The 13,318-nt window shown below is 39.3% G+C and overlaps 1 protein-coding gene across 1 annotated transcript in view; it reads left to right on the forward strand.

Annotated features, from left to right (window-relative positions):
* The first annotated feature begins 1,815 nt into the window (after positions 1 to 1,815).
* The window catches only part of LOC125891887 (ankyrin repeat domain-containing protein SOWAHB), a 36,795-nt gene continuing 25,292 nt past the window's right edge, over positions 1,816 to 13,318 (forward strand). Inside the window, exons 1-4 of the mRNA XM_049581461.1 lie at positions 1,816 to 2,154; positions 9,463 to 9,524; positions 11,777 to 11,998; positions 12,669 to 12,767. Coding sequence (XP_049437418.1) covers positions 2,022 to 2,154; positions 9,463 to 9,524; positions 11,777 to 11,998; positions 12,669 to 12,767 — 516 coding nt within the window. The 5' untranslated portion in view covers positions 1,816 to 2,021. The remainder of the gene's footprint in view (positions 2,155 to 9,462; positions 9,525 to 11,776; positions 11,999 to 12,668; positions 12,768 to 13,318) is intronic.

Here is a 13,318-nt window from a genome sequence, read left to right on the forward strand (position 1 = left end):
CATACCGTTGCAACCCTAGTTTGGTCTATTTAATGTCAGTGACAGGCTCTAAGATAATATGTTTAAATGTCTCGTCTAATCTGAACAACAGTACAAAACCCAAAGACATTCAGCTGACAAAACACAAAACAGAAAATATTCACATTTGAGAGCTAGGCAGTCATAAAAATGTAAATAAAATATATAATAGGGAGGAGGGGCATGCTTAAAATGTCCCTCCGTAGTCGTCCCCTAGGGTAAGTTGTTGCTCGACTACTGTGGGTGGGTACAAAAAAATGACAAACACTGTTCTGTCTCTTTATTTTACTATTTTGTAATGTATTAAAAAGCGGAAAACTAGAATGAAATATGAGTTTTACTGTCAGTGGCTTCTGTAAAGTGTTAGTATGCCATTTAAAAGCTCATAAAAAAGCCACAGTGTGTGCATTTTTCTGTGAGGCCCTAAATCATATATGCTGGCTCCCTAAAATGGCCCTCAGTCATAAAACTTTGAGAAACGCTGAAGTTTTTTGTTTAAAAATACTCTAAGTGGTCAGTAGCAGAACATAAGGATTGAAAATGGTCGCCCTGAAAGTTAAATAAGTGATTATGGCCCTGTATGAGATGACGAAACTGTTAAGTTGTGGCCATTTTTGCTTCAAAATGACTTCAACGATTATTTAGATTTTAAAGTTGCTGCTTTGTGTTACAAATAATCTGCTAGGAAAGAGTATGTTTGCACCATGTAGGAGCACCCCCAATCTGTCAGGTTTGTCACACCAAATATGTTTCTCCCACATTAAAATCTGAACATCTTTATTTTCTAAAGATAAATTTGTTTTTTTCTTTGCCATTTTTTGATTAGAGAGGGGGGTTGACTTGCAGCAAAGGGCAATGGCTTGGAATTGAACCCACGGCCACTGCGGCAAGGACACAACCTTCATACAAGGGGTGCCTGCTCAACCAGGTGAACTAGTGGGCGCCCCAAAACCTGATTAACAATTATCTTCCCTACCACAGTAAATGACCGCCATCAGTACCCTCTGTTAAAAATGATTGGTTTAAAGGAGATATGACAACACTAAGTACGTTTACTCAAGTGCTCAGTATTTCCATTGAATGCTACTTTACACTTCTACTCCTCAACAATTCAGAGGCAAATGCAGTACTTTAGTTAGTTTAACTTCAGTTACTTTGCAAATTCAGATTAATAATAATAAAAATAAATCAACTAACAAATTATAATGTATAATAATGAATAAATAATGCTGTGATACTACTATCATGGTGAAATTAACAAGCTACCCAGCAGTATATAAAGTAAAAACACATCTACCTATTACAACATTAAAGTGAACACATTAATGCTTCACATATTATAAACCAGTCATACAGCAGGTCTATGGATTTTTCTGTCATGGGCCATTTTGCACAATGAGTACCTTTATTTTTGGTACCTCAAGTATGGTAGGCCTACCTTTACTTTGTTGTTGTTATTTTTATTAATGCTACTATAGCTACTTTTACTCAAGTAAAATATTTGAGTACTTCTTCCTCCATTGGATATATTTTGGATAGAAAGCCAGGCTATATAACAAGGCCATATAACTGCTATTTAGGAGCACTATTAGAATATGAGACGTTCACGGTCACTTTAAATATTGAGTATAACGCAGACACGCTTTAAATGTGGCCTCGTGCATTGTAGTAAATGCAATAAATAGTAAAAGAAAGTGGAAAAACTAAGATTACAGCAGCTCCGGTTTAATGCAGAGACAGTGCGGAAAAACTAAGATACTGGTGCTTTTAAAGGGTTAACAGGAGGAGGCGCAGCAGCGGTCAGCTCGTCTGGGTGGAGTGAAGTTTACTACAACAAATTAGCCCAAAGAGGACTGCATCATGGCTGAGTGAAAAACACCCAGAGAAGTGAACCCATCTTTAAAGCAGAGGCTGGACCAGGTCTACAGACAGACAGACAGCGGGTACAGACAGACAGAGAGACAGACAGCGGGTACAGACAGACAGACAGACAGACAGCAGAGATGAGTGATGTGAGTGAAGAGTCGCTGCTGGATTATTTCTACTCCACCGGAGGCAGCTCAGGCAGAGTCAAAAATGCAGATATACTCAAGACATTTAAGCCCTTTATTGGCCACAGTGACTTGCAGTTACGTGGTAAGTAGCGAGTCGTTGCCTCATGGTTTCACATCGATGAAAATATTAACCGGAAAAATGGGGAAATGTGTGTGTATGTGTGTATGTGTGTGTGTGTGGTCGCGCTGCATCGGTACTGAGAGATTGGCACAAATATCAATTCACCCCTGTTATCATATTTAGACTAACATAATTCATTTTCATAAAAGCAACATTCATCAGTCTGCTTTAACCAACAGCTTCCATTGTTCCTGTGCTGTAGAGCAGACATCTGGTTTGCATTAAAAGCCCCTCAAAGATCTACAGTTTCAGCAGGAATTGTGTCATTTCCTCCCTCAGGCCAGTTGGAGCTGCCTGGTAACTGAACACAGAACCATCACTGTGATACATGTCACCATGCAGGGTCACATGGAGGCCCTGTGGCTCCTCAGACACAACTGTGGCCCCTCAGCAACATGAGGAATAATAATATATTCACTATTCTCCACCATAGTAGAGATTATCTCAGTCATACTGTATTTGCTGTGTGGGTCTGTGCTGCTCCTCTCCACCCACTTACTGTACAGATATACTTACGCAACTGGTCTGAATCATTGCTTACACCAAAATTCCTCTCATATCTGGCTGCTGGAGATAAATGTTGCAGGAGTGGAGTTACGTGTGTACACCTAGTTATGCTATGGAGCCACATGGAGCTTTTTCCATTGACACTTCTTTTTTTTTTAATATTTTAAAGATCCTATACCATTGTTGTATGTCTGAAGTGATTCTTACATGCTTCAGTTGTACAAGTGTGCAGCCTATCCACCGTATTCCTGAGGGCACTACTGTCGAAATGATTATGGGCACAACTTCCTGAGAGATAGTGGAAGTAGCAGTAAGCTAGTTAGTCCCATAGACTGTCTGGGGTTAGTCCCAGTGGCTACTCTCGGTGGCTGACCGCCAACACTGGTTCTTTTCCAAAGTAATTTGCCTTCAGTTTAGCAAATACTGATTTACCTTTTAACAAATAGTCACCTAATTACTTAATGTCTGTGACGACGAACAACCAGTCTGTGCTACATTTTTGTCTTCAGCAACTGTGTGTCGAACATGTAACCAGAAAAAAAAGGGACTGTTCCTGTTGCCATGGTTACCATTGATATGAGAAATAAAACCACAAGAGTGGTTAGCGAAAAAGTATTAAATCAGAGAATGACACGTAGACTGACAGGTCCGTCACTCAACGTCAGTACATGATATCCTTGTCCTTCCCCGTCTGACTTCATTCTCAGCCTACATTAGCAAATACCTTGATATATGTATTTAGTCATTAGAGCTGAGAATGTCTTACTAATTTACCGCACTTCCTTTATATTGTATAAAAAAATTAATGCCAAAAGTTATTTCTTTTACCACTACTTTATATTACTATTACTGAAGTCTGCTGCTAAACTCAGCTTCATGTTTCACTCATAACAGTTTTTAATAAATCAGAAGTTAAAAAAAGGTTAACGCAGACGGTCGCAGGGATTAGCTGGGAAACATCACATTTATTCACTTTACATGGAGCTACAGTTAATACTGAAGTATGTTAAATGTTTGCCGGATGTGTTAGTATCTTTTAATAAATCATTAGAAATCATAAATCATCTTTAGAAGGAGCAGACGTTTACCATGAGCTAGCTCGGGCCATGTTAAAGTTAACAGCATTTTAACGGAGCAATGCGAGCTAACTGCTAGCATGCTCAGTTAAAAAGAAAAAAAATAACAATGCTTTGAGATGGCTGTCAGAGATGGCAGAGGTATGATCACATAATACAGTTTCAGCTATAACAGTAGAGTACTGTAAACAAACTGTTACCATTGGAAATCGCTAGTTTCAGTTCAGCGCCGGAAGTTGCACCCATAATTCACGCAAGGTATCATGGAGGCTAGGAATAAGGTGGATACACCAAACTAAAAAAAACCCTAAACATTTCGTCAACTAAAATGTGCGACATACGTCTACAGCCTGGCGCCTTTTCCTCTAAATTATTACACAGATTATAAGATTGTAACGCAGATGTAAGAGAATTATAATGTTGTAGTTTGTCAATGTGGAGCCAGTTTGATGTACTTTGTAAACAATTGTGTAGATTAGTAGCCTACTGTATCATATCATACATCATGTGGGTTTGGTATTTAAAAAGTAGGTTAACTAAAGTCGCCAAATAATATTGTGGATACAGAGTATAAAGTAGCAGAAAATGGAAATAATCGAGTACAGTACAAGTAGGCCTATGTCAAAATTCCACTTACAGTAGGCTACTTGAGCAAAAGTACTTTCCACCAATGCCTCTTAATAATTAGTGTCAGCTCCACCTTAAATCTGCACTATATAACTTTTAAAAAAAGACATAACACATTCTTCTTGTTAGAAATGAACATCTGAATTCAAAAGCAATAAAATGTCGAAATCCGTCCTAAAACCTAGAAATGAGTTAGCAGTGCCTGTTCTATCATCTTGAAGTCTAATGTTTTGTTTTTTTTTAATCTATTAGATGCCTGAAATAAGGTCTGTGGTTAACACAAGATGAAGAGTCACGTTTTGTTCTACAACATAAAATATGTGGGTAAACCTGAAGACTGAATGCATCTTAAAAAAGGAAGTTGCTAACAAGTGGCTAAATGAGTCTACAGAACGTCACCACACTGAACACAGCTTTACAGCCTTTATGTGGTGGTGTTGAAGTCAGGCAACTGTGATGTAATTCATTTATAGACATTAGATTATCTTGCTGAACCAAACATGTGATGCCACAGAGCTTATTTTCTGCAGTAATCCAAAATCCAGTGTAAAAATACCATTGGCTTTTTTTAAGAGGGAAACAGGGAGACGCTAACACTGCTTTGGCGACAAAAAACATCATCCCCGCACCACTTCAGTCAGGAGTTCAGTTGTTACAGCCTGGCTAATGTTAGCTAATATCAATTAATCAATTAGCTGATGGACAGAAAATCAATCCGCAGCTGTTGTGATAAGTGATTGATTGTTTCGATCAATTTTCAAGCAAAAAAGCCAACATGTTTGATAGCTACAGGTTAGCCCACTGCTTTTACTTGTTCTTACATTACAGAATATTTTGGGTTTTGGACTGGGAGTCAAATAAGACAAATGTCCCCTTGGAGTCTATTATTACTATTCACCATTTTCTGATGTTTTATACACCAAATAATAAACCAATTTAGAGAAAAATCAATTCTATAAATAACAGTTATTTGCAGAGCTAATGCTAGCAAATTTTAGATAGCCTAGGCTAGCTTGATATTGCTGTGTAGGCTAACTGAGTGTTTTTGCTGGCCAAGTTTGCTAACTTTTCTCTTCTTTTGTAACTGTCACATATTTGAACATATAACCATATAACCACACATAACCATTTTAATGATTTAACACAAAAATAAATCAAAAGTAAACACTTGGACCTAAACCAGGAGTAGCTAAAGTTAGCTAATGTTAGCCACCAGAAGCTATTGGTCACACCAGGCCAGGTAAGGCTATAGCAGCATGTATTAGCTCAGCAGTACTGCAATTTACTGCTTATAAATTCAGCTTTTTAAAATTTGTACCAGGAATTCTGTGTTATTTATTGCTTTAAAGGTTACACAGTCCAAAGGGATAGACAGGATTTATTGCAGGGCCCCAGGAATGACTTCTAAAATGCAGATATGAGTTAGCATTTTAGCACTTCCGGTTCCCTTGTCTCAAAGTCAATGGTTTTTTGACTGTTTTTGGTTAGATGCCTGAGTTAAGGTTTGTGATTAACACAAGCTTAAGAAATGTCCACATTTTGTTCTACGACATAAATATGTCAGTAAATACCCCGCTTCTGATCTTTGAAGCTTCTATGCATCTTTAAAAAGGTGGTTTGCTAGCAAGTGGCTAAATGAAACAACAGAACCTCATCATGCCGAGCTGCGGCGAACACGGCTTTACAGTCTTGTTGTTGTGGTGTCATGTGACCTAACGTTAGCTGCAGAAATCATAAAAGTGGTGTTCATTTGTGAAGATAATGCAATAATGCAATAATCCAAAATCCAATGTAAAAAAAGCCATTGGCTTTTTGATGAGGGAATCGGGGTGACGCTAACCCCCGCGTCCGCCTACAGAAAAACGACATCCCTGGGGCACTCTATTGTATTAGCTTGTATTAGTTTAAGCTAGGTATACCTAAAATCATGTCTCAAGGATCCTCTTAAAATAAACCACATATCGCTGACTGAGGACAGAATATCTGCAGTTTGATTGCAAAACATTTTCACCCCATAAGACAAATAACGAGCTTGTAATGATCCATTATCTGTCATTTAACAGTGTCCTCTCCCTTTGGCACTGCCTGACACACAAACATATTTTAACCTCCCTAAATGATTATCCAGAGTGACCTTGTATTGCTGCTGCCAGCATGTTCTGTCCAGATGCTATGTCAGCACTGCAGTTGTTGACAGAGGTTTAGAGAGCTGCCTTGATACTCTGCCATCTGACATGTCTGTCCAATTAGAAAAGTGCTTCCCAGACGTTTGAAGTCTGTCATAGCATGTGGTTGCAGATTTCCATGTCGTAATTGTGATGATAGTGTTTTAATCATAATTAAGTCCACATGCATGGCTGGATGTAGACCTCTAATGGGGTTGCTTTTTCATCACATCGGAAAACTGGGGCATGGTGGGAAATGTGGCGGTGCAGGGGGAGGGGGTGCATGCACATGTGTGCGTTTGCGTGAGGTGCTTGTTTGTGCAGACCTCTGGCTAATAAATAACTAGCATGTTAACTGTGTTACTCACTTTGGTGAGCAAGGAATTCTTTTGTTGAGACAGATGTAAGTGGCTGCTTCCTTTGGATTTCCTGTTGTTGTTGAGCGGTGCAACTATCTCATTACGAATGGTCTTTCCGTCCACAGCAGGAAAAGGAAACACTTCAATTGTCCAGAGCTGCATGCCCATATACACCTAAGCATGAATGGAATATCTGCGCCTGGAAAAATTCCTCGCTTGTGTAGCCGACCTGGCTGCTCTTAATCACACAGTCTGTACACATCTGCTCACTGCTGTAAACAAAGGAGAATAGCTTTATCTGATGAGGTCTATCAGCTTGTCTGCTGTAGTTTGTTTGGTTCCCACAGGAAAGATTTACTCGGTGACTCAGGGTGTTGCCTTTGGGAATGCACTGTGATCTGTTTGGATCTTTGCTGGAGGGGAACATCTTTCCTCTCTATCTTGTCAGTGACGCAACTGATAGTTTGCAATGTGAGCTGCGTCTACAGTAGCTTAGTCAGCTAGACGTATACTGGAGGAAGGAGGAGGAAGGAGCAGTCCTCCTTCCTCTTACCGCCTCAAAACATAAATCAGCAACTCATCCTGCAGACTGAAGCTCACAAACCACACACCAACTGTAAACAGACACCATTACATTATAGCTGTATCTCTTTCTGATAATACTTAAAGGGACAGTTCAGGCGTTTTGAAGTGGGGCTGTATGTGGTACTTCTCTATAGACAGTACATACAGTAGTCAGTTGGCACGCCCCAGAAGAAACAGGCAGGAGTCTGACGTGGAAACTAAACAACGTGGAAAGGGACAGCAACAACATGTATTTTAGAAACCTGGAAAAATCATTATCAGTTTAAGTGTCACTGCTTTACTTTACTTTTCATTCAAACAGCCTGTTTCAACAGAGAAGATATTAATGTCCTCAGTTTCCCATCTATGCTCTCATCAAATCCACCAGACTCCATTGACACAAACAGTAATTTTAGCTTGCTGAACACAGGAGCTGCTGGTCTACTGCTGCCTCGATCAGTTAGGTACCTTGTGTTACTGTGTGATTTTGGTGTATCCAAACTAACTCCTTTCAATGCCGAAGTCACACAATAAAACAAACAAATCAATAGTTCAAGGCAGCGGCAGACCAGCAGCTCCTGTGTTCAGCAATGTTAAATCCACTGTTTTTCTCAATGGAGTCTGGCTTTAAAGAGGACAATAAAATGGCTTCCTTTTTTCAGTTGGAAATCGCTGTCTGACGGCATGGTAAAGTGTTAAAAATATTGTATGCTATATTGAGAATATTTTTACCACCCTATTGTGCTGTCAGACAGTGATTTCCAACTGGAAAAGGAAGCTATTATATTGCTCTCTGTGAAGCCAGATTCCATTGAGAAAAATGGTGTTTTATCATCACTGAACACAGGAGCTGCTGGTCTGCTGCTGCCTTTAACTCTTGATTTGTCTGAGTTTTTGTGTGACTTCGGCACTGAAAAGAGTAAGTTTGGATTCACTAAACAGTAACGTGAACTATCTAACTGATAGAGGCAGCAGTAGACCAGCAGCTCCCAATGAGCTAGAATGACTGTTTTTGTCAATGGAGTCTGGTGGCTTTACAAACTGTCTACAGGTCCTTAAAAAATCTTAATGTCTTGGATTCAGTGTTACAACAATAAGGCCTTAAAAGTCATTAAATGGTCTTAAATTTGAATTTGTGATGTCTTAACTAAGACAAACATTTTATCTAATTTCATTTATCCATTTTTTAATTTCTTTTTGTGTAAATGAGTGAAGCATGTCTATGTTAAAGTCTACATTCTAATGCTACAAACCATTACAAAAAATATAATACTGACATTTTACTTCATACTTGCAATTACCTGTTAGCAAAATGTAGATTGACTTAACTCACTCTAATAACCGTATTCCTACATAACACTTACCTCTGCACAAGACCACATATACGACTTACCTGCAGTGCATACCTGTGCATGATTTGTCCAAAAATCTGTCCTAAATTTGGTTAAAAGGTGTCTTTAATGGGTCTTAGAAAGATGGAGAGCATAGATGGAGAGCTTAAGGCATTACTGTCTTCCCCATTGAAATGGGCTGTCTGACAGAAAGGTCAAATGGTGAAAAAACTCTCAACATAGCATAAACTTAAACTATTATTGCTTTTTTTAGGTGAGTTAAATAGGTTTTGTTGCAGCCCTTGTCCACAGCAGTGCAAGTGCTAAGCTTCCATGTGGGACTCCAGCCTGCTTCTCCAAACTGGGAACGTGCTGACTGACATCTTCTCTATGTAATACACTCACTATGGATAAGTACCCCATAAAACCCCACTTCAAAAACCTAAACTGACCCTTTAATGTGTGGATATTAAATCAAACTCAATTGAAGCTCATTTTATTCCCACATAAAATTTCTGTCACCCAAACAAAAACCATTAAGCTGAGTTTATGCTGGAACCACTTGTGTTTTACTGAATGAGAGAAATTAGGAGCTATATTTAGTCCTCAGTTTTTCACATCAAATGTTTTTCCCCTGCAGCTAAATACAGAGAGGAATTCAAGCTCATCATCGACCGAATCGCTGTGGTGAAGTCAGAGAATGTGAGTAAACTATTCAAATATTTTTTACCATTTGTGGAAAAAGGCTCCGCTCCCATGTATTCTGTGTTCATATGTCAACACTGCGGCATGAACAGTCACATATATCACTGCTAATAAATGTTCCAGTGAGGTATCATGACTTAACAAGCAGTTTCGAATCTTTGTTTTTCTGTTTTTACAGAACTGTTTGTACCCACTGGTTTCCCCCAGGGGACTGCAGCTGCAGTTTTCATTTTCCTTGAAACTATTTTTATGATCTCTTTTCACATGTTGACAAAATTAATGACACTTGTTCCATTGAAGGTTTAAACTGGTCCTGCCACAGTTTATGTGCAGAGTGACTAAGCTCTCTTGTGACCTGATCCTTGAATAACTGGGTTCAAATGGCAGTAGAGATGTGATGAGATAAAATAAACCTGTATTAATCCACAGAGGGAAATTTAGGCGTCATAGCAGCAATGAGAACGAAACACAAAAGAGGTACAGGTAGAGTAAGAGTACAGAGCCAAACTGAGATAAGAATAAAAAAATAAGTACAAATTAAACAAAAAGATAAAGTAAGGTAAAACAATGAGGAGCTAGCCTCAGATATCTGCACTGGTCGAGGAATGAACATATGCGCAGTCTGTCAATAGTCTAATTGTATCTGTCAAACAGTCTGTCAGTAGGTATGAATATATATGTAGGAAAATTAATTAGGGATGCATAATATTGGCTTTTTTGCCAATATCTGATATGCTGATATGTAACAACTCATTTGGCCGATAACCGATACCAATATCGATCAGTCCACTTTATTTCCTACCTAATTTTAATGATTACCAAGTCTCTTCTGTAGTGGAATTAACATCATGTTATGCGTGCATACTCTTATCATGATTTATTCATTATACAAAATATGTAAAAGCATGTTGGCCGATTCTGATATTTCATTTTAAAGCCAATATCTGTCGATACCAATGGCGTGCCGATATTATTGTGCATCCCCAAAATAAATGAATTGAACACTGATTGTGCAGGTCAATAATAATAATAATAATAAATTTTATTTGTAATGCGCTTTACATTATAAAATAATCTCAAAGGTCACACATATATACGCATGCACACGTGTGTAGACATGTACACATTGAAACAAACACACACAGACCACAAACTTAAATAACAGTCATTGTTAATTGCAAATTAGCCATGGTTAGAAACCTGTATGCATTTCATCTACTATGTATTTTACATATGAACCAATGTCCTTGTCAAATAACGAGTAAATAAATCTCAAATATTCTCTGAGCATGAAGTGGTGCATTTATGATAAAAAAAAATGTAGAAATGTACTGCCATAATGTCAGGTGTCATAGTGTAAAGAGCGACACAGAGGAAGTAAGATGTGGTCAAAGCACAGGACTTTCACGCAGGAAACATGGGTCACCTTTGTCTTGTTATTTTTATGCTTAGTTAACTTATTACTTCATGTATAAAGCGGCTGAAAGCACACTGGGTACATACACTCAAGTAGAAAAGCTGCATAGACCCGTTTGAGTTAACGTCATATTTTAACATTGCTAGGGTCCCCAGGAATATACACTCGCCACCACTTTATTACCTGTTCAACTGCTCATTAATGCAAATAGCTAATCTGCTCACAATGTGGCAGAAACTCAATGCATTTAGGCATGCAGACATGGTCAAGACAACCTGCTGAAGTTCAAACCGAGCATCAGAATGGGAAAGAAAGGCGTGACTTTGAACATGGCATGGTTGTTGGTGCCAGACGTTTAAACACCACAGCCTACCTGAGTATTGTTGCTGAACGTGTCCATCCCTTTATGACCACAGTGTACCCATCTTCTGATGGCTACTTCCAGCAGGATAACAGACCATGTCACAAAGCTCACATCATCTCAAACTGGTTTCTTGAACATGACAATGAGTTCACTGTACTCCAATGGCCTCCACAGTCACCAGATCTCAGTCCAATAGAGCACCTTTGGGATGTGGTGGAATGGGAGATTCTCATCATGGATGTGCAGCTGACAAATCTGCAGCAACTGTGTGATGTCATAATGTCAATATGGACCAAAATCTCTGAGGAATGTTTCCAGCACCTTGTAGAATCTATGACACCAAGAATTAAGGCAGGTCTGAAGGCAAAAGGGGTCCAACCAGGTACTAACAAGGTGTACCTAATAAAGTGGCTGCTGAGTGTACGTGCAGGTGTAAATAGCGGTGCTAACTGACTGTCTTTGTCACAGGGGGAGAAGTATCTTGTCCTCAAGAAGAAATACAGGCAAATGCTGAATGAGCGAGACACCAAACATCTCGGGATAGACGGGGACGTACAGAGAAGTTCGAGCCCTGCCAGAGCTCAGGCTACTGCACAGTGGGACACGACGGACGCCTCGACGACTTCTCCTCAACAGAAGGAACAACAGGATGAGCCGATGTCATGTGGAGAGCCAGACGGTGCTGCAGAGGTGAATTTAAAGTCAGCTCTCTGTGTATAAAAACAAACTGTGTTATGAGCCGGCGTGATTCAGCAACAACTCTGGCTGCTACAATGCGACTCGCTGTGCTATCACTCCAGCACGCAGTGTTTAGTCTTCATGTGAATGACGCATTTATATCTAAACAGAGCCATCTTTGTGTCCACTTCCTTTTCTCCGTACTACCATGTGTCAGCATTTAATGACGGTTTACACAGAGGAAGACTGTGCAACAGAATAAGTAAGCCAAGTCAAAGGGTTTATGTCTTTACATAAAGGACAGCACCATTTAAAACTAATGCATAGACACAGCACTAAACTCTTGTGAAAATAAACACTGTGTGCCCGTTAATGCACAATAATCCTCTGGAAGTACTTTTACATATTGTTCCTACAATAAACTTGAGCATGTAATCATAGATTTGAAGGATTAAATGTACTTTATGCTGCTGGTTTTAATGTCCCAGCACATGAATTGTTCAAACAGGCACTAAAACAAACATTTATCCACACCCAGATGGTGCAGGAAAAAAACAGAGCAAGCAAATTGCTGTTTGTTATCCTCAGCCAGCACTGACACAGCTGAACGTTTGGCCTCAGATCAGACATGTGGATCAGAGAAAGTCTGAGTTGATGGCACATTGTGTCTGTACTCCTGTAGGACCAGCACGCTGTACTGCAGCCTCCTGCCATCCAAACACAGGAACCCTCGGCTCAAAGCAACGCGGACGATGAGCTGGACAAAGACTCTGGGTCAAAGGTGACAGTTTGGCTGATTGAGAGGCAGTGACTGAATATTGGGCTGTTACCTGTTGGCACAGAGTGACCACTGTTGCTTTTTGCCCCCTTGCATACTGTTAATTCTGCATACTGTCACTTACTGTTACTGATGGTACCAGCGATTGCATTTAAGTCTGATGTCAGATCAGATCAATTATTTTCTGGCCTAACAAGGCTGGAAAGAGGCAAACATGTGATGCTTCTCTGTCGCTTTCTCAGGAGCAATATCTGGTTTAGACTATAGCTTAAACAACAAGTCGATCAGTTTATCCGCAAAAAGCTTTAGCACAATTTTGGTTATCAATTAAATCACTTCCTAAGCCAAAATTTAGACAGTGAACTAGTTCAACACCTTTAAAATGTTAATATTTCTTATTTACCCTTTAATAATAGTTAATAGAATATCTTTGGCTCTGGGACAAATTAGTGTTGAAAGACATCACCTTGGACATCCAATTATACTGGATTTGGACAAAATAATTGGCAGATATATCGATCAGGATAATAACTGAAGGTTGCAGCCCTAGTCCA

The sequence above is a fragment of the Epinephelus fuscoguttatus genome, linkage group LG7, assembly GCF_011397635.1.
Source record: "Epinephelus fuscoguttatus linkage group LG7, E.fuscoguttatus.final_Chr_v1".
NCBI lineage: Eukaryota > Metazoa > Chordata > Actinopteri > Perciformes > Serranidae > Epinephelus > Epinephelus fuscoguttatus.